Genomic DNA, 22,277 nt, shown 5'->3' with positions numbered 1-22,277 from the left:
CTGGGCAATAGTGGGTAAAATTTACATGATCTTTACTATCTTAAAGTTTGTAGTCTAGTCAAAATAATGGTTTTTTTTGGTTTACATTAATGTAAATATTTAGAAGAAATCTAGGGATTTTGAAGTTCTAAAGAGCAGGCACAGGTCCTATCTTTTCATATGCTATTTGATGCTTGTAACATTGGAAGACAAGAATAGATATGGCAGTTAAGAGTTGGCTGGTATCAGAGAAGCATTTGGCTTCCTGAACTGTACTGTTCAATGCCACGCTAGTGAGCTTCCGGTAGAGTAAGTGTTATTACTCTGTTTGACTGGATGCTTATTGATCAGCAGAGAAGGAGAAATAAGCCTAGATAATAATTATAAAAATAAATAAGAAGACATATGGTAGAAAGAAAGCATTTGGGAACAAAACTGTTTGGAAGCAATACCTTATATATAAATACTTGTGTATACCAGTGCAGTATAAATAGAAAACTTAATATTTGTAACAAGAATATACCTATCACCAAGAAGTTGTAGGAACTCTGGCCATTGGAAGGTATATTTTGTTGAAAAAAATCATCTAGTAGAAAAAACTAGGAGGGGTGAATGGAATGAGTATGTGTGTGTGTGGAGAATATAGAAACTACCGTGTCAGGGGAAAACGTGGTAGAAAGCTTCTTTCTAAAAGACGAAGGGAACAAAGGTGATGTTCTGATGGAGAAATAGTAAAGAGTCTCAGATACAGGAACTGTAGATGGTGGTTTCTGATGCAGACTACAGAATGTACAGAGAAATAAATGTTAGTAGTAATGTGCCCTGTAACCATCTAGCTACCTGTTAGAAGTCTCATTCTGTTGGTAGGAATATTTGATAAAATTTTTTGATTTATCAGTGATTTAGTCTCATAGGAGGTAAAGGAAACAATGGAGGCGGCTATTTCTCTGCATTTAATTTTTACTAATGATTGGGGAAGTAGAAGAGATAGACCCTTGAGAGAAGAATTATCACTTTATTTTAACAATCATAATAATGATGAAAAATATACATAGCATGAGTCCAGTATTTTAGAAAGCAAATTTCTCAGAAAAAAAATATGGACACAATCACATGGCTACAGGCTCCAAAAAAAGAATGGGTTCACAAGGAACAGGAAATTCTAAAATTTTGACCATTCAAGGAGAAAGTAATGTTGAAAGAAGGTTCTACCTGCAAATCACAGAACATCTATAAATATGGAGAAAGGCGTATAACTAAAAATACATACCAGAAGTATCATGAACTTTAAGACGGTCAGAAAGGAGAATGATATGGTCCAGACGGTGCCTACCAGAATGCTGTGGAGTACAAAATAGGGATTTTTAGCAAAGATTTACTGAGCACATACGATGTGCCAGGTACTATGTAAAGTGTGTGACATGTATTTTTATTCTTACAACCACCCCAGGGAGTAGGTGTCGTTTTTAATCCCCATTTTATAGATGAGAAAACAGGCTTAGAGGAGTGAAGTGAAGTGAAGTTACAAGGTAATAGTGTAGTAAATGGTGGAGCCGGGGCTCATATCCAGGTCTTTGTGACTTCAAAGCCCAGTTTTTAACTAATCATTGTATTATATTGTTATTTTAAGAGCAAGCACAGGGAGAAGATGAGTGAGAAGGGGTGATATTAATAAATGACCAAGAATGAGAATTACAGCAAGCATCTAAACTGTTTAATACTTAACTGTGTGGCAGGCACTGTTACAGACCCTTTATACATATTTATTAACTCATTTAATTCTTACCATAACTCTGTAAGGTGGCTGCTGTTACTATTCACATTTGTAAATGATGCCAAGGCACAGAGAGGTTAAATGATTTGTTCCAGGTCACAAAGCTAATAGAGAGCTAGGATTTGAATTCAAGCAGTGGGCTTCAGGGTTCACATCCTGACTACCACACTATACCATAGAACAATGCTCCTCATTTTGACTCCATTCATGACCACAGAGAATGGTTTTAAAGTGGAAAAGTCCAGATAAGTGTATTTAAAAACTGAAGCCTACCATATGTAATATGTAATATCATTATGATTGTTCAACTCTCAAGACCCAGTAGAATTATAATCCATGATAGTGTTGAAACAATCTGGGCCAACATGAATAATTTGCAAGTAACTTTTCATCAGTTTTCAAATAAGGCATTCTTGATTAGTGTGGAGTATATACAGGGAGATACAATTTATTCCATTCAGGAGGACAGTTTTCTTCTGGAAAACGTGACCTTCAGTGCATTAGGATGGCGAAATGCATGCACTGTCAGCCAGTGCATGTTTGTTTTGTTTAATCATATTTAATCATAAAATAATTATATAGGTTGACTTTTAAAGTTTTTTTTTTTTTTTTTTTGAGTAGAGTGGACTTTGGAGACTATCTGCTGACATCCCTGATGTGATTTGTGAATGTTTTCCTTGAATTCACCTCAAAACAACCATGTTAAACTCATATAATTACCTTTTTGAAAGGAGTATAAAGATAATATATTCCTGGAATGCCTGTGACATAACATAATTGATTTCGTTAAAGCATTTGCCTAATATTTCCATTATCTTTGTGGCTGGAGTAGATTAGTAAATAACAAATAGATTTGCAACTAGATAAATATTTCTACCCAAAAATATTCTTTGGTGGCTTAGTATTAATTACATCTTAGGACTCTTTCATACCCAAGTTTTTATCATTGATTTGGGTGAAAATTTAGTGACTAGCCTGTCAAATCTAGGTAGTGCCAAGAATCAAGGTTCAAAGTGATTTTGACAAGAAAGTGCAATAAAAATAATCATGAGTTGAAATTTAATGAGGATTAACATCAAGACTTAGATTCATTAGATTCAAACAATCAAATTATTTGAGTACTGGATCGGGAAGATCTAGGTGGACAGGATTTTAGTTGACCGTAAACTTAGTATAAGCCAACTGTGTGTTAAGACACAGATATAGGAAAGTACTAGTACTACTGGGTTGCGTGTTTGAAATAAAATTACTAAGTCATTTTGTAGGCTGCTGATAAACTCAGCGACATCCCACAACTGAGATGGTGGAAAGTTTTAAAAACAACAGGTACAAAAAATACTGGGTTGTTTAATCTGAGGAGAAAGTAAGTGGAGACATGCCCGCCTAGAGATGGTGGAAGCTGTCCTATGAGATTAGCCGTATTGCTCCAGAGGGAAGGCCTAGTATATAGTGGGTAGAAATTAGGAGAAGATGTGTTTCAATTTAAAATGACCTACTCATGTTGTAACAGCTCTTGGATTTATGCACTTCTTATTATGGAATGTATTCAAATAAAGGCAGGGTGAGCAACTGATAGAAGTGTTTTTAAAACATTTTTTTTTTTTTGCTCAGTAGGTAGGTCTCAGATTCAGTCTCAAGAAGCTATTATTGGAGACATAAGTAACCTCTAATTGAGTTAATTGGAATTCCTATTAAGACTCATTTCTGTCACAGTCAAAATACTGAGAATTTGTGTTTTACCAGCAGGTGGCACCTCCTGCCTGCTGCCTTAATTTTAATCTTTACCCTTGGTGAGCAGCCTCACCCTTTCCTTAGAGTCAGAATACGTAAGGCTATTCACTATTTTTGCTTTTCTCCAAAGATCAATCAATATTTGTCCTGTCTTAGTTATAGTATATAACTTTTGGATCTTGTCACATTTTGGACAGGTTGTGGCTTTTATTTAAGAAAAGATTTCAACCTATAATTATAATTTATTTGTATCATAACTTTTATAGTAGGATAAAAAGGAATTAAAGTGTTTCTGTCTCATACATCTTGAGACTTGCCTTTTCTTCTGGCTTTCCTCATATGCATTTATATATGTTCAAGTGTTTCCCACCCTAAAACTAAGTCAAGCAGCAAACAAATTCTTTTTTTGCCCCACACCGTCTCTAATATCCTATGCTTTCTTGTTCACCTGTTTTTTTTTTTTCTTTGTGTTTTTATTTTTATTATTATTATTTTTTATTATACTTTAAGTTCTAGGGTACAGGTGCATAACGTGCAGGTTTGTTACATATGTATACATGTGCCATGTTGGTGTGCTGCACCCAGTTCACCTGTTTTTTATAGAGCCAGACATCTTACAAGAGTTGTCTCTGGCCAGGGATGATGGCTCATGCCTGTAATTCCAGCAATTTGGGAGGCCGAGGTCGGTAGATTACTTGAGCTCAGGAGTTCAAGACAGCCTTGGCAACATAGCGAAACCTTGTCTCTACACACACACACAAAAATTAGCTGGGAGTTGTGGTGCACAGCTATAGTCCCAGCTACTCTGGAGGCTGGGTGGGAGGTTCGCTTGAGCCTGGGAGGCCGAGGCTGCAGTGAGCCAAGATCACGGCACTGCACTCCAACCTGGGTGACAGAGCAAGACCTTGTCTCAAAAAAAAAGAGAGTTGTCTGCATTTCCTCATCTCCTTCTCTTTCCTTAACCTATTCCATGTCTATAAATTCTGTGGACCCTTTTATTTTTCATCTTACTGGTCCTTATCAGCTTCCCTGATATCATACATTCCAGTTTTTTCTCTCCCTCTCTGACTGCTTATTGCTTTTCTTTGTTTATTCTTCTTCCTTTTCTTTACTTAACCAAGAAATGTTAGGATTCTTCACAATACCGTTGTCTTCTATTTTTATTACAATGTTTGTCAAGGTGTCTGTGTACCATTTACTTCAAAAATCATTTGAAAATGTTTGTTAAAAATACTTTTTATTTCCCAGGCCTACTGAATCACTCTCTGGGGTTGGTGACCAGGATTTGTAGTCAGCTCTCAAGATGTCCCTTAAGCACATCAAAGTTGATGAATCACTGCTTTCCATTCTTCCCTAGGTGATACAGGCACATGACTGTCTTAACCAGTGTTAACATCAAAGTTGACATATCACTGCTTTCCATTCTTCCCTAGGTGACATAGGCACATGACTGTCTGACTGGTGTTAGCAACCTAGATTGCTCTTCTGAATTCTGAGATCTATAGAGTAAGGTGGCCATTTACATTTCTGCTTGGATGTTTTGTAGGTACCTCAGACTCAATAACTGTTTCCTCACAAAGCCTTTTCTTTTTTTTTTTTTATTTCTTTTTTATTTTTTTATTTTTTATTATACTTTAAGTTCTAGGGTACATGTGCATAACGTGCAGGTTTGTTACATATGTATACTTGTGCCATGTTGGTGTGCTGCACCCATCAACTCGTCAGCACCCATCAATTCATCATTTATATCATGTATAACTCCCAATGTAATCCCTCCCCCCTCCCCCCTCCCCATGATAGGCCCCGGTGTGCGATGTTCCCCTTCCTGAGTCCAAGTGATCTCATTGTTCAGTTCCCACCTATGAGTGAGAACATGTGGTGTTTGGTTTTCTGTTCTTGTGATAGTTTGCTAAGAATGATGGTTTCCAGCTGCATCCATGTCCCTACAAAGGACGCAGACTCATCCTTTTTTATGGCTGCATAGTATTCCATGGTGTATATGTGCCACATTTTCTTAATCCAGTCTGTCACAGATGGACATTTGGGTTGATTCCAAGTCCACAAAGCCTTTTCTGAGGATTCCTGTGTTAGTGAGTGGATCCACCACTCAAATTAGGTGATTCTTGTCCTTTACTTGTTCCTGGCTATTCTGCCTCCTGACAGTTTCTCTCATCTGTTTCCAGCATGTCCTTGTACACATTCTTACTGTACTTCATTTCATTTTCTACACAGCAGCCAAGGAGAAATGTATATCAAATCTAGGTATGATGCTTCCCTAATTTTAAAATATTTCAAGGACTTCCTATTGTTTCTGAGGTAGAGACTCAATTTCCTACTATTTTCTAAGGCTCTGCATAGTCTACTCTTGCCTAACTGCCCCTAATTCTCTGTATTCCTGTTATACTAGAGTTCTTTTTAGTGTCTTAATGTCCCTCTTCTCCCTTAACCCAGAGCCTTTGTCCAGAGTGTTCTCTCTGCATAAAAAATCCTTTCTTATTTCTTTGTAGCTCAACTAGCTCCTGTTTATTTTCACGTCTCAGTGTAATTGTCCCCCAGATTAACTCAGATCCATTTCTTTCTAAAATACTATTCACTGAAGTCACTCATTCAATGTCAGTTTTATGTTTAGGGACCTGTGTAAGTTTAGGAACATGTCTGATTTTTGTCATTGCCATATTCCCAGCATCTAGTTTAGTGTCCTTGGTAAATAGTTGCTGAGGAAAACTTAAAATATAGAAATAGATTTGGCTTTAACCAATACTCTGTTTTACTTACTGTTTTAAATGTTCAAAATTGATAAAGACCTGGTTTCTTTAAGAAGCCAGATTGAAAGTGTTAATTTGGATGGTTTTGCCTTAATTGAGTTAGGAAGTTAGTGGCAGGCATAAAGATTATGTGTATTTTGTTTTTTTTTAAATTAAATTTGTAATTGTGTGATATTTATAGATTCATATTCAGTTGCAAGAAATAATGCAAAGAGATCCCATACCCTTAAACCATTTTTCCCCAATAAGAGAACGTCTCACAAAACTATGGTACCGTCACATAACCAGGATATTGATATTGATAAGGTAAAGATACAGAATATTTCCATCACTGCATGGATCCCTCATTTTACCCTTTTATAGCCACACCTACTTCTCTCCTGCTCCCATCCCCTCCTTAATCTCTGATTCCCAGTAGTCTGTTCCTCATCTCTATAAATTATAATTATAATTTCAATAATGCTATATAGATGGAATCATAGAGTGTGTAACCTTTTGGGACTGACTCTTTAAACTCAGCATAATAATTCCTTAGTGATTCTCCCAGGTTGTTGCTTGTATCAATAGTTGGTTGCATTTTATTGCTGGGTAGTATTCCATAGTATGGATGAGCCACAGTTTGATTAACAATTTTACCGATTGAAGAACATCTGGGTTGTTTCCAGTTTGGGGCTATTAAAAATAAAGTGGCTCTAAATATTTCTGTATAGGTTTCTGTGTGAACATGTCTTTTCTCTAGGAGAAATGTCCAGGTTTACAATTGTTGGATCATATGATAGTTGAATGTTTAATTTTTAAAGAAACCGCCAAATAGTTTTCCAGTATACTGGTACCATTTCACATTCACCCCAGCAACGTGTGAGTGATCCAGTTTCTAATCCACATCCAGCATTTGGTGAAGTCACTGTTTTATTTTAGCTATTCTGATAGGTGCATAATGGTATCTCATTGTGGCTGTAATTTGCATTTCCATAATGAATAATGACATTAAACATCTTTTCATGTGTTTATTTGCCACATGTATATCATCTTTTGTGAAATGTTTCTGCGTGAGTTTTGTCTCTCTTCTAATTGGATTGTTTCCCATTATACTGTTGACTTTATAGGGTTTTAATATATTCAAGGCACTAGTCCTTTATTGGACATAATTCTCCCAGTTTGTAGCTTTCTTTTCATCCTTCTTAACAGGATCTTTTGCAAACCAAAGGTTTTAATTTTGGTGAAGTCCAGTTTATCAGCTTTTCCTTGTGTAGATTGTGCTTTTGAAATTAAATCTCAGAACTCTTTGCCTAGTCTAAGGTCCTGAAAATTTTCTCCTGTTTTTTTCGGGAAGTTTTACAGTTTTGTGTGTAACTTAAATGTGTGATCTATTTTGAGTTAATTTTTACATAAGGTATGAGACTGAGGTCGAAGTTCCTTTTTGTGTGTGTATAGATACCTAATTGCTCCAGCATTATTTGTTGCAAAAGCAATCTTTCCTTCTTTCCTCCACTCAGTTGCTTTACCAGCTTTGTCAAAAATCAGCTGGGCTTATATGGTGAATCTAATTCTAGGTTCTCTATTTTGTTCCATTGATCCGTGTGCCTATCCCACTGCCAGTACCATATAGTCTTGATAACTGCAGCTGTGTAAATCTTGAAATTGGGTAGACTGATTCTTCCTCTTTTATGAAAATTGTTTCAACTATTCCAATTTCTTTGCCTCTCCATATAAATTTTAGAATAATCTTGTCTATATCTCCAAAAAATCTTGTGGGAATTTTGATATAAATTATATTAAACATATCAGTTTGAGGAGAATTGATATTTTTACTATGCTGAGTCTCCTAGTTTTCCCATTTATTTCTTTTTTTTTTGTGTGTGTGTGGTTTTTAGTATACAGGTGCTATGCATGGTTTTTGAGATTTACACCGAATATTTCTTTTTTCCTTAGCAGTTTTAAATGGTATGGAATTTCTAATTTTGATATTCATATGTTCAGTAATGGCGTGTAGAATGTTTATCTTATATTCTGCAATCTTGTAGAACTCATTTATTAATTCTAGAATGCTTTTTGTAGATTCCTTGGGATATTCTATGTGAACAATCATGTCATCTGCCAACGGAGACAGTTTTATTTTTTCCTCCCCAATCTGTATACTATTTTTTTCCTTTCCTTGCCTATCGCATGGGCTAAAACTTCAGCATTGTATTGAAGAGAGGTGAGAGCAGACATCCTTGCCTTGTTCCCAGTCTTAGAGTAAAAACATTCAGTTTCTCACCATGAAGTATAATATTAGCTGTAGGTTTTTTGTAGTTACCTTTTATCAAGTTGAGGAAGTTCCCCTCTATTACGGTTTTTCTAAGAGGGTTTTCATGAATGGATATTGAATTTTGTCATTTGCTTTTTCTGTGTACTTAATATGATTATGTGATTTTTTTTTTCTTTAGGCTATTGATATGGTATATTATAATGATTGGTTTTTGAATATTGAGCCAGTCTTGCATCCTGGAATAAACCTCACTTGGTCATGAGGTATAATTCCTTTTATGTAATTGTGAATCATTATTCCTAATATTTTGTTACGGACTTTTGCATCTTTATGAAGAATATTGGTCTGTAGTTTTTTTGTAATGGCTTTTCAGGTTTTTGTATCAGGGTGGTACTAACTTAACAAAATGAATTGAGAAATATTCGCTCCTCTTCTGTTTTGTGGAAGGGATTGTATAGGATTTGTTTTCATACTTTTTAAATGTTTGGTAGAGGCCGGGCGCGGTGGCTCAAGCCTGTAATCCCAGCACTTTGGGAGGCCGAGATGGGCGGATCACAAGGTCAGGAGATCGAGACCATCCTGGCTAACACGGTGAAACCCCATCTCTACTAAAAAATACAAAAAAACTAGCAGGGCGAGGTGGCAGGCGCCTGTAGTCCCAGTTACTCGGGAGGCTGAGGCAGGAAGGCAGGAGAATGGCGTAAACCCGGAAGGCGGAGCTTGCAGTGAGCTGAGATCCGGCCACTGCACTCCAGCCTGGGCGACAGAGCGAGACTCTGTCTCAAAAAAAAAAAAAAAAAAAAAAGATGTTTGGTAGAATTCTCTGGTGAAACCATCTAAACATGGAGATTTATTTTTGGAGGATTTTAAGTTATGAATTCAGTTTCCTTAATAATTATAGGGGTATTCAAATGAGCTGTTTCATGTTAAGTGAGTTTTGATAGTTGTGTTTTTTGAGAAATTGGTGCACTTCAAGTAAATTGTCAGATTTATGTGTGTAGAATTTTCATAGTATTCCCTTATTATCCTTTTGATGTCTTCAATGTCTGTAATAATACTCTGCTTCATTCCTGATGTTTTCTCTTACTCTTTGTCGTCTTGCTAGAAGTTTGTCAGTTTTAATCAGGAAGCTAAAACACCTTAACTAAAGACACCAGTTATATCCAAATTGCTAAACGCAGTACATATTTTTCAGATCTTGTTCATTGTCAGTTCTGTATTAAACAGCAATGATTAGTTCTTCCTTCTTGAAAGTCTATATCCTGTAGATATCTGTGACTGTGTGCCCTTCTGATTTTAAACCTCAGTGACTCTTCCTGAATCAGTTTGTTTCTATCCTCTGACCATTTCATAAATATTGGTCTTCCTCAAGATTTAGTCCATTGTTGACTGCTTTTCATCTCACTCTGTTGTCCTTGGACAATTTCTTTTCTATTCACTGCTTCCTCTGATAACTTAGATATCTGTAATTCTAACCCAGATGTTTCAGATTACTGTATTCAATTTCTTGTTAATCAACATCAAAGTAAAGGTGTTCCTCAAATCTGCTGTGGACCAGATTGTACTTACCTTCTTCCTTCTAACACCTCTTCCCACATTTCTTATGTCATTTTGTGACCTCTTCATTCAACCATCGCTTAAACCAGAAACCTAGGAATTATAGACTCCTCTCAATGCCTTCCAAACCATGATCAATCTGTCACCAAACCCTATAGTTATAAATAATTTTGTACACTGTTCTTTATACCTGCTGTCAGTACCCTAGTTTAGTCCACCATTTTTTTCTTTGATGACTGTAATAGCCTTGGTTTCCAGTGTTGATTTTTCAGATGCCCCCACCATGTAGTCACCATAGTGATCTGTCTAAGTGTATGAATCTGATTCACACTCCATTAAACCCTGTAGTATATCCAAAGTACTTAGTACCGGGCCAGGCACTTAATTCCTTATTTTATGCCCTTAATTATTTTAAGTATACTTTAAAAATAGTTTCTACCTGATAATTATATTATTTGCAGTTTTGGGGGTATGCTACTGCCCTTTATAGTTCCTCCAGACATTCATGTATAGTGTATGGTGCATTATTTAATGAAGTGTTTTCAAGTTTTTTATTTTGAGCACATCTTCAATAGGACTTTATCAGTAGTTATTTTGCCTGGGTTTAGGGTGATCTCTGGGGAGTTTTTGAACTTGCTTCTTTCACGTATCTGAGGAGTATCCTTTTTCAGGATCACTTTTTTTTTTTCTTAATACTTTAAGGTCTAGGGTGTATGTGCACAATGTGCATGTTTGTTACATACGTATACATGTGCCATGTTGGTTTGCTGTACCCATAAACTCTCCATTTACATTAGGTATTTCTCCCAGTGCTATCCCTCCCCCAGTCTCCCACCCCACCTCAGGCCCCGGTGTGTGATGTTCCCCGCCCTGTGTCCAAGTGTTCTCATTGTTCAGTTCTCACCTATGAGAGAGAACATGCAGTGTTTGGTTTTCTGTCCTTGTGATAGTTTGCTGAGAATGATGGTTTCCAGCTTCATCCATGTCGCTGCAAAGGACATGAACTCATCCTTTTTTATGGCTGCATAGTATTTTCAGGATCACTTTTTATGTGAACCTCTTGGCTCAGTTGTTCTCATACTGAGGAGATAGTATAAATTCAAATCCCAGCTCTACCTGAAGACAGGGTCTTGATTATAGATTCTTGGTGAGTATAAATTTACCCCCTCTGAGCCCAGGCTGAGACAGACAGACTTCCTTGTCATCTTCCTATGCCAACAGACAGATTTTTTTTTTTTTTTCTAATTTCCTTTTATCGAGGATGTGACTTTTTAAGAATCCCAGTTTTAGGCAGGTCCTCTGCTTCAGTTCCCTCTGTTAAAAGGGTTTAAGGCCTCAGCTTCTTTCTGGCATTAAAACCCAAGCTCTTCTGCGACCAACAAACCTACAGGATAGGATCAATAACTGCTCGGAACTTACTGCTTTGGTTTTCAGTTCCCTTTTTACTTTTAGACCTGGCTATTGCCCTTACTATCTTAGGAGCTCAGCTGTGTATTTTAAAGGATGTTTATTTTCTCTAGCATTTCTAGGGAAGTCGTCCTGCCACCAACTCCCCATTACCTAGCCCACTGTATTCTCATTCAGGGTTGAGATTTGCTATGGCCCTTAACACTTTTCACATCTATAATTTTACCTCCTATTTTCAAAGAATCAAATCTACATGTAGTCATGAGTAATCTTCGTAAGTAAAGGAAACAGGATGGGTCAGGGATAGCCCTATAATCCTTTCAGGATTGTAGGTCCTTCTTTAGTCACCTCTCTCTCAAATAATAAGAGTTCCTTAGTTTTGACCTTTTTATCAGACAGGTGTTAGTATGTGGAGCTCTTTTTCACATAGTGCCTTCTCCCTCCTGATGAGATTTCTGCCCAGAACATATCTCTTCCAGGATTTTAAAAAGGAAACCACTTCCCTGTAGCCAGCAGAAAAGAAAGAATACTGCCGAAGTTTGATGCTTGGTTACTTGACAATTTCCAGTCATAATAAGCTGCTGTTTCTCCCTCAGACTCTTTCCATTGAAAAGGGTCAAAATTGTGGGTTGTCATTTACTTGATATGAGTCTGTACATGATGAATTTAAAGCAATAAAAATATTGTGAAACTGAGACATTAAATCAACGTTAAAATAGCAAGTTTGGAGGATTGTGACAAAATATGGGCAACCTTAATCACCTGAGCCACCAGCAGGACCAACTGTATCCCGTTATCAATTTGATTTATTTTCTTCTGGTTTCCTTTTCTTTTGTGAGTTTTCTTTACAGATCTGTGAGATCTGTGAGACAAATACATATTTTCACCTAGTATTTGTTTTCATGATATTGTAAACTCTTGATAAGCTTGTAAGATATATGTAGTATTTTACTTAAATAATAAAATTTTCTTAACTATTTTCCCATGTTGTTGAATGTAATTCATATTTCTTTTTTTTCTTTCCCATATCTCCTTCCCCTCCTTCTCCTGCTCCCTCTGTTAGAAAGATGCAGTGAACACCTTAATGCATTAAAATAAGTTTTATTCTTGAACATATTTAGGGTACATTTCCTGAAATAGAATTACTAGGTCAAACGTTCTATTTTTCAGACTTTGACACATAATGCCAAATTGCTTACCAAAAGCATGATACAAAGTTATATCCTCCTAACAGTCTAATAGCATCTTAAGCATTCCTGTCATTGTCAGTGGGCCACTGGACAGGGTTGTGGGGCTGATGCTTTCTTTATGGTTCCTCTACAGGATATGGTGCCTGTCATAGTTGATTACTGCCTTCTGCTACAGCGAAAGTAAGTATGCATTGCATGTCAGATTCAATTATTTTGAACCCAGGTAGCCTCTTGTTTATGTATAAGCCATTGCTAGGAATTCTATGAATTTGACTGAATAGATTAAAAAATATTAATTTATAGAAATTTGATTCTTTAGCAATTTTCAGTTCATTTACCTAATAAAATTAATTTCCCTAAGATAGATGCTATGGATATATTATTTATTTGTGTGGCAGGATATTGGAGGTAAAGAACGTAACTACCAAAAGAGCAATACTAAGGAGTTTTAAAAGTAACAAGTGTATGATTCATTATATATAGATATATACATACATGTATATACACACACACATATATACACACATATACACACACGCGTATATACACACATGCATATATACACACACACACATATACACACACATATACACACACACACACACACATACTTTTTTTTTTTTGAGACGGAATCTCGCCCTGTCACCCAGGCTGGAGTGCAATGGTGCGATATCGGCTCACTGCAACCTCCGCCTCCCGGGTTCAAGCGATTGTCCTGCCTCAGCCTCCCGAGTAGCTGGGATTACAGGCATACACTGCCACGCCTGGCTAATTTTTTGTATTTAATAGAGATAGGGTTTCACCGTGTTGGCCAGGCTGTTCTCAAACTCCGGACCTCATGATCTGTCTGCCTCAGCCTCCTGAAGTGCTGGGAGTACAGGCGTGAGCCACCACGCCCGGCCTGGTATATATACTTTTATGAACCTTCACTAGAACATAGTATTTTATACTACTCAAAAAAGGCTAGATTCATTGTGCTTATGCAGTACTATTTTTTTTGTTTGTTTAAAATAAATCAGTATAAATAAACTCTTGATTAGGCTTTGTTAGTTTAAATTGTAACTGTACAAACTAGCCAACCTGACTGGACGTGGTGGCTTACCCCTGTAATCCCAGCACTGTGGGAGGCCGAGGTAGGAGGATCCCTTGAGTCCAGGAGTTCGAGACCAGCCTGGGTAATATAGGAGACCTTGTCTCTAGAACAAAAAAATCTGTTTAATTAGTTGGGCATAGTGGCATGTGCTTGTGGTCTCAGCTACTCAGGAGGCTGAGGTGGGAGGATCGTTTGAGCCCAGGAAGTCAAGGCTGCAGCAAGCTGTGATTGTACCACTGCACTCCAGCCTAGGTGACAGAGCAAGACCCTGTCTCAAAAATAAATAAAATAAAAAATAAACTAACCAACCTGTGCTAATGCACAGGGTTCTTTTTTTTCCCCCCACACTAATAATGATAGCCAGGTATTGTTCTAAACCCTTTACATTAATTTATCTAATTTTTATAGCAATTTATTTCATTTTTGTAACAGTGAGGTAGGGATTATTATTATCCACATTTTATATAAGATGTGCCAAAACCAGAAAGCGATTACGTAACTTGACAAAACTCGCTCCCACAGCTTTTGGTGGCAAAGGTGGGATTCAATACATGAGTCTAGCTCCTGCGTTCTTGGTTTTAACCACTGGCTTATACCACTTTGTAAGTGATAGAGAACAAATGTGAAGGTTTAATGTAGGTATCTCCCAAAACCCTATGCAACACGACTTGGTTCATGAATTTATATAAATTCTAGTAGCCAGATTCATAAAAGGTTGGGTCATATTTTGAAGTATCAGTAAAGGTTATCAAGAGGGCAGTAATTTGCTATGTCAGACCTCTGATGAAGTCATAGATAGCTATAGGAAGTTCTCCTTACTTGGGGCTCAAATTTATTCCAGTGTTTTATCTCTAGTGTTATGTAATTAGCAAAATACATCGTGCTTACAGTAGGGATGTTGTTGAGAACATTACTTTTTTTTTTTTTTTGAGACGTAGTCTCGTTCTGTCGCCCAGGCTGGAGTGTAGTGGTGCCATCTGGGCTCACTGCAAGCTCCGCCTCACAGGTTCCCGCCATTCTCCTGCCTCAGCCTCCCAAGTAGCTGGGACTACAGGCATCCCCCACCAAGCCCGGCTAATTTTTTGTATTTTTTAGTAGAGATGGGGTTTCACCGTGTTAGCCAGGATGGTCTCGATCCCCTGACCTCGTGATCCACCCGCCTTGGCCTCCCAAAGTGCTGGGATTATAGGCGTGAGCCACCATGCCTGGCCGAGAACATTACTTTATATTACACATTGTCTTCTTTATGGGGGCCTACAAGAGAAATTTCTTTCAGGTGTTAGGGCCAGAAATACCTTTGTGTCTCTTGAACAGCTAGTTTACTTTTAGCTGATGGACAGTGATTGTGTAGTTAATCATTGTGTCCTAGAAAGCAAAGCGCCATGATACGTCTGCTAACCTTACCCTATCGTTTTCTAAATTAGTTCTCTCTTTACCTCCCTTTCACACTCAATTCCTTGTTGTATGTCCCTGTATTTTTAAAGCGCCTTAATAGTTTATGAATCAGTTTTACATATTCTCCTTAACTCTCATAAATACCATGTAAAGAGAGGTAATGTTATCCTCATTTTCAGATGAGGAAGTGGAGGTGTAGAGGTATTTCTAGTACTAATAAGTACTGGGATCAACTCTGATATTCAAATTGAGATAATTTATAAATGAGATGAAGTGAAGTGCCTGAAAGACTAAATTTTATTTAGAGTAAAAAGGCTTATTTTTATAAAATGGACTATTTCTACCTAGAATGGTGCCTGACACAATATAGCTATCCAATACCTGATGGTTGAACTGATGAAGTAATCCTGCCTCCTGATTTGCAGGGTGACTTGTGATCATTATCTTGAATACTAGAATACTGTCACAGTGACATAAAGTTGAAGTGGGCCTAACAGTTGTAAGATGAAAGATTATATAGGGAAAAAGAAAAAATTGATGATATTTTCCCAAAAGATTTTGTTATTCCCTAAAATATTCCAGAGATAAACTTTTCTTTTTTATATGATTTGAAAAGGAAATATTCTCTAACATTTATTTCACCTATTGACTGGCTGAGAGTGCAATAATTTCTGTATTGAATCACAGCATATAACATAGAAGATAAAATCTGGTCTCGATTTTCACCAAATTAGAATTTATTTATTATTTCTTTATTGTCGTCAACTTCTTTCCTTTTTTTCCTGATTCCTTAACATGCTTTCTCTGTATTGTGTCAGAAACAAATACAATATTTGTTGTTGGAGATCTCAGAAATAACAGGAACAGCAGTCATAGTGTATACCTTACCTCCAAGAGGAAGAGAATCCTTCCTCAGTTCAGCTCTTCCTGGTCCTTTTCATACCCGTACCTCTTTTCTTTCTTCCTCCTCCTGCTCTTACATACACACTCCTAGATCAATACCACGGACATTTTCCCTGAACCATAGTACAGAGAGCATACGGATGGCTTCCCTCTCGCTCAATTCTGTGTTTTAACACCGAAGACTAGATTGTACTAGATCCTGCCTCTGCTTGGGAGAAGTTCCAGCATGTGGGTTCTTATTTTCTTTATTTCCCTCCTTGTCTCTTTCCCTAATTCTACTCTTTGGGTTCTAATAGGAGAAAAAGTGGGAGGGCAGCATTCCCAGAGATGTAAGAAAGGTTGGGGCTGTGAAACTAGGCATTGGGTCAAACATTCCCTCTTTTGTTCTAGATCTGTGTTGTGCTTGTTTGCTTCTCACCATACTGGCTTTTCTTTTTCATCAGAATGTTAAGATTCTTCTATATATGGGCCTGAGCTTAGAAGGAAAGGTTGAGTAAGCCATTTGATCAACTTTAATTGTTTGCATCTAGGCCATCTTTCAGTTCCCTTCCATTTCAAACATGCAATGACTAAAGATTTATTAGATGTAAGAATTCTATGTTTAATTAAATAGTTCAGTGTAACCACTTAAATGGTAGAGTTTAAAATTTTTTTTTCTTAGAGTTGCCATAGATAATAAGATTAAAAATGGTCAGTTCCCTATGCTAAATTGTAGCAGAGAATTGTCAGATGTAAATAGCTTCATTCCAGTATAGTACTTTTCTCCTTGAACTGGATGCTCTCTTTATACTATCCTTTTTGAAATTTGGTCCTATTTATGTCTAAGGTCTTCTCTTCTACATTTCCAAATTTGTAAAATATCTGTGACGTTAACATTGCTTTAAGGAATGCTCAGATTTTGTATAATACAAATACAGTTTAACAAAATGTCATCTAGTACTCAGCCAGCCAATTTCAGGTAACTTCTTCCACTTCTAGGGTCATTACACAGACACTCAATCCTGTTCCCCAGATTCCTTTTATATTAATGTCTTCTGATTGAGTATGTTGTTTTTATAGGCAGTCCTTTTATTTTCGCGTATTATATTGTTTCTTATGTGGGTGAAATTAGAAACATAATACATGCTCTGAAATTAATTTTAACTTAGTGCCACAACCATTATTACACTATAATCACTGTTACCTCATAGTTTCATAACTCAGAGAATTCAATACCCATCAGTAATATTAATTAAGCTAGTGTATATATGTATTCCTATTTATATTTAGTAACTCTTTTATAATGTAAAATCATTTTTACTAGGTGACAGTAATCACATTTGTTTTTCTGTGTAGGGCATACTGCTCAGTGTATTATGGACATCTATCTTGGTTAAAATTTGGCATTAGAATCTTTTGTAAATTACTTAATATCAGAAATGACAGGAATTCTGTTTTTGAAGACTTATACTTTATTTTCATAATTTGGTCTGTGTTCCACAATTTCATTTCAGTTTGGTTTTGTGTATTTTTTTTTCAGTATTAGGCAAAAGACACAATGTCTTCAGGCTTTTTGTGGGATACTTCTGATTTGTCATTTTACCTATGCAAAATACAGGCTATATATTAGCATATACATGGTAGCCCTAGTGTTTTACTTTGAAAATAGATCCAGAGTTTATGTAAACCATAATTATAATTTTAACGTTGTTTAAAAATAGGGTTATGTGATTATATGTGAATTATATAGCAATAAAGCAGTTATTTTAAAAAAAGCAAAATGGGTGTTCTACACGGATGATACTGACCACTTTGAGTTTCGATCACTGTAAGGGGTATCCACAGTTGTGAAGGAGCCATCGTTCCAATGGCTTGCGTTACGTATGCATCTGAACCAAAAATATTTCTGTTAAATCCAAAGTGAACTTGAAGTAGTCTTTTAATTTCTTCCCTCATGTTGTTCAACATCAGGACTATTGTTTGAGAAACAAAAAGATCTTAATTATCAAGACTTGTGGAGGAACTGGGTGTTTAAAATTTTATTAGGGTGGTGCAAAAGTAATTGTTAATTTCGTCATTAAAAGTAATGGCAAAAACTGCAATTTTGCATCAACCTAACATCAAAGCTAGGGGAAAAAAGGCCTTTTTAATTTTATTATAACTATATTGAGATATAATTCACATACCATAAAATTCACCCTTTTAAAGTATACAATTCAGTAGTTTTTAGTATATTCACAGTTGTGTAACTATCACCACATGCCTTTTTAAAGGAAATCTTTACAAACTGTGGCACTTGTATCAGAAAATAGAGCATTTTAAACATAATTTCTTAAAATTCATTTGAATTTTGCTTTTGCTTTTATAAATAAGGAAACCAGCTCAAATCAACTTTGGATGTATTAAATACCATTTGTATTTGGTGGAAATTTACTTATTTGGTTCTGGTTATATATTTAGTATGGATTGGCAAGTGGTAGGATTGATGCCCTTGTTCCCCTTCACATAATTCTAAATTTGTAATTTCTTATAACCAAAACTGTTCTTCACATTTTAAAAATAATGAAATTGATAATGTACAAAGTAAATTTAACAGTTGCCCTCTTTTTGAAGTTATAAATGATAAACTTCAAAAATATCTTTAATGTGAGTACTATTATAAAGTGAAGTTTGTAGAAATATCTCTTTGGTCCTCTATTATTTATGATAGATTTTCTGTTAGACTGGCCGTAGGGAGGCTAAGCTTGAAATGGTAAACATCAACTTTGAAGTCAGTCCTTCTAGGAAACAAAGATAGCACCCTGGAGAATAATGCCTAAATATAGAAAGAAATATGAGAGCTAAAAATTTTTGTGTGTACTTGTCTGTTTTTTTTTTTTGGAGATGGAGTTTCACTCAGTTGCCCAGGCTGGAGTCGATCTCAGCTCACTGCAACCTCCATCTCCTGGGTTCAAGCGACTCTCCTGCCTCGGCCTCCTGAATAGCTGGGATTACAGGTGCATGCTACCACACCCAGCTGATTTTTGTATTTTTAGTAGAGAAGGGGTTCCCCATGTTGGCCAGGCTGGTCTCAAACTCCTGACTTCAAGCGATCTGCCTGCCTCGGCCTCCCAAAGTGCTGGGATTACAGGCGTGAGCCACCGCACCTGGCCTGGCCTGTATGTACTTTTCTATCTCTCCTCTTTACTGATGCGCTAATAAATATTCCCCCAGAATGATGAGAATCTGTCATTGAATATAAATTTTTATTTTATTTTAAGGTAGAGATGCAAGTAGGAGTTGCTCAGCCTTATTTTTCTTTCTACTTTATATTATAGCTTCTGATTGGTTAAGAAAGAAATGTGTGGTTTTGCATTTATCTTACCAGCATCACATGCTATTTGACACAGGAGTGCCTCGTTAGTTAACTTTTGTAGCCTTTACTGAATTTTTAGCTCTTTTTAATTCTCTCCCCAAGGCTTTTTATACTAAGCTAAAATATATAATTATCTTTTTTAGCATATTCCTTTTAACAACACATTACAGAGTACAGGGACTAGCAAATCTGACATTTTCTTTGAATCATTAGTTGTCTTGTTGCTTTTTCTTTCTTACAGTAAAACTCCATTAATCTCTGTTTCTTCTGCTTGGCTAGTAATCAGTCATCACAAAAATATGATGAATTATTGATTCAAATGAAACTGACATGAAAATATTTTGATAAATACGAAATGAAGGGGAAAAATGATGTAAAAGTACATTTGTGCATTTGAGAAAAAAATAAATGGCTATGGATTTTCCCCAGAATATTGCAAATGCTGTTAATTGCAGGGTGACATGGAGTTTGGGTGCAGTTGTAGCCAGTCTGTTTTCCATCTGTCCCCTTCCACGACTTCAGATGAGTCAAAACCCCATCCTAGTCCTTTCAGGAGCTTCCTTGACGTTTGTGTGGAACTTGTCATGAAAGACCATACCTGTGAATAAACAAACCATTTATCACTTTCCACAATTGACACGATATACATATAAAGAAATTACACATTTAGAAAAAAGTAAATAATCTCAACAGGTAAATAAAATTCACACAGTTTTTGTATTTTTTTTAAAAATGGAATGAACAAAGAAGTGAATGATACAAGGCAATAACAATTTATAAATGAAAACATGAAAAATACTCAAATTTGCTGGTCATAAAAGAATTATTAAATTGTCAGGGGAGAAAAACCAAACTTGCAAATGTCATGCATTGGCATGATTATACATTGCGGGTGGCAGTGTCTATTGATGCTGTGATGCTTTTCGAAGATAATTTCGTAGCACATTTCAAGTGCCACAGATTTTTTCATATCTTTTCACTTAAGATAAATTTCTAAAAGTTGAACGATTTAGGAATTAAGCCTTCCAAATGGGAAAGGCTTTGTATGGATGTTCATTGTAGTATCACTCAAAATACTAGAAATAAGTTATATATTCAACAGTACAGGAATACTTAAGTATATTCTGATTTTTCAGCATATTGAAATATTGTGTTAGACAAAATGATGATTTTAAAGAATAAATAGCAACTTAGAATAATGCTTATCATATAATGTATGAAAACAGAATTCAGAATTCTGGCTATGGTCAATATAACTCAAATTATTTATGGGTTATTTACAGAAATATGAAATAAACATTGTCGAGGTTGTTGACATTTAAAGTAATTTAAAACAATTTTTGTTTCTGCAACAAAATTGTTTCTAGGTTTATATTTAAAGTATTAAACACTTATTTTTCTTTTTCTTCCATGAATAATCACTAGCCAAACATTTTGGGATGCAAAGGGTTATAGCTAGACAAAGAAGCATATTGGCTCTGCAGGTCAGCTAGGAATATTTAAATACCAGGAAGGAGGGAAGGATAAATCATGAGTAGTCCTTTTTTTTTTTTTTTCCTGCTTCATGATGTCCATCCAATTATCTGTTCCCATGTCAGTGTTGTCTTTAAGAAGCAATATGCCACAATAGACTGACAGGATTTAGGCCGGAAGGCTGGGTTCAAATTCTGACTCTCTTGTTTGTTAGATATGTTACTGTTAGCAAACAATTTATCTTACCTTTTCTGATTTGTTAAAGAAGTGTTGGGAGGATTAATTGGGAATATATACACACACACACACACACACACACACGCACATATATATACACACACACACAAAGTTTTTGCAATATAAAGCTCTATGTGAATATTATTGCCATTTTAAATAAATTCATGAGTAAGCTGAAATAGGGAAAAAATGAGATATACTTTGGAGAGTAAATTTAATGAATATTTGACATGTTCCTAAAAGTTTTTTTCCCCCCTTTCTGTTACAGGGATCTTTTATTTAGCCAGATGTATGATAAATTAAGTGAGAATTCAGTGGCCAAAGGAGTATTTTTGGAGTGCCTTGAGCCATATATTTTAAGTGATAAATTGGTGGGAATCACACCCCAAGTAATGAAAGACTTGATTGTTCATTTCCAAGATAAAAAATTAATGGAAAATGTAGAAGCTCTCATTGTACATATGGATATCACCAGCCTAGATATTCAGCAGGTGAGTTTATAGACAGTCTACTAACTTATGAAGTATACTTCATTCCTTTATTGATTACATTTACTTCACTGATCAGACCTGACCCTGCCTTCTAAAAACCATAATTATTTATTAAGCACTTTTTAAGTAAGATGTATTATAAACTTATATTTGTCAATATATTTCCTAGGACTGTATTTAAGTGAAAGCTAGATTGTAAGTGCCTTGCAAGCCAGGGATTATGTTGTCTTCTGTCTCTTTTACATCCCCAGTGATACTTGGTGTAGAGTTTACGTTTAGAAGTTGCTCTGTAAATGCTTGTTAACTGATCCCTCTTCATCAGTTTGTTCGTTCACTAATATAGTTTTCATTGAGCAAGTGAATTTCAACTATGGCTGCTTTCTCATGAATTATAAAATATTTTTACCTTGAAAAATATGCCATTTTAAAAAAGAGCTAGTATGTAAGTCCAGAGTTTTGAAATACAGAGCATGGTATAACAGGCAAGTTATAGAACTTTTTAGCATGAATAGCCAGCCATTGTTTGAGAAATACTTCCAGTGTATCTGAGGTTCTCACAATAAGTTATCTTAATTGAGTTTCTTGAAATAAGTTTCTTAATGGAGGTGCAGTATTTATTCTGGCCTAAGACATTTCACAATTTATTTTTCTCTTCTTCTTCTTCTTCTTCTTCTTCTTCTTCTTCTTCTTCTTCTTC

General features: G+C 35.9%; 1 protein-coding gene across 2 annotated transcripts in view; it reads left to right on the top strand.

The window, feature by feature from the left end:
* Nucleotides 1–22,277, top strand: part of VPS8 (VPS8 subunit of CORVET complex) — a 259,046-nt gene that overhangs the window by 61,040 nt on the left and 175,729 nt on the right. For both annotated transcript variants that reach the window (XM_026454890.1, XM_026454891.1), the window contains 2 exons: nt 12,788–12,834; nt 21,358–21,580. In XM_026454890.1, coding sequence (XP_026310675.1) covers nt 12,788–12,834; nt 21,358–21,580 — 270 coding nt within the window. The remainder of the gene's footprint in view (nt 1–12,787; nt 12,835–21,357; nt 21,581–22,277) is intronic.

Source organism: Piliocolobus tephrosceles, chromosome 2, assembly GCF_002776525.5.
Source record: "Piliocolobus tephrosceles isolate RC106 chromosome 2, ASM277652v3, whole genome shotgun sequence".
NCBI classification, from domain to species: Eukaryota; Metazoa; Chordata; class Mammalia; order Primates; family Cercopithecidae; genus Piliocolobus; species Piliocolobus tephrosceles.
The sequence above is the reverse complement of the archived record's forward strand: the minus strand, read 5'-3'. Positions and strand labels throughout refer to the sequence as shown.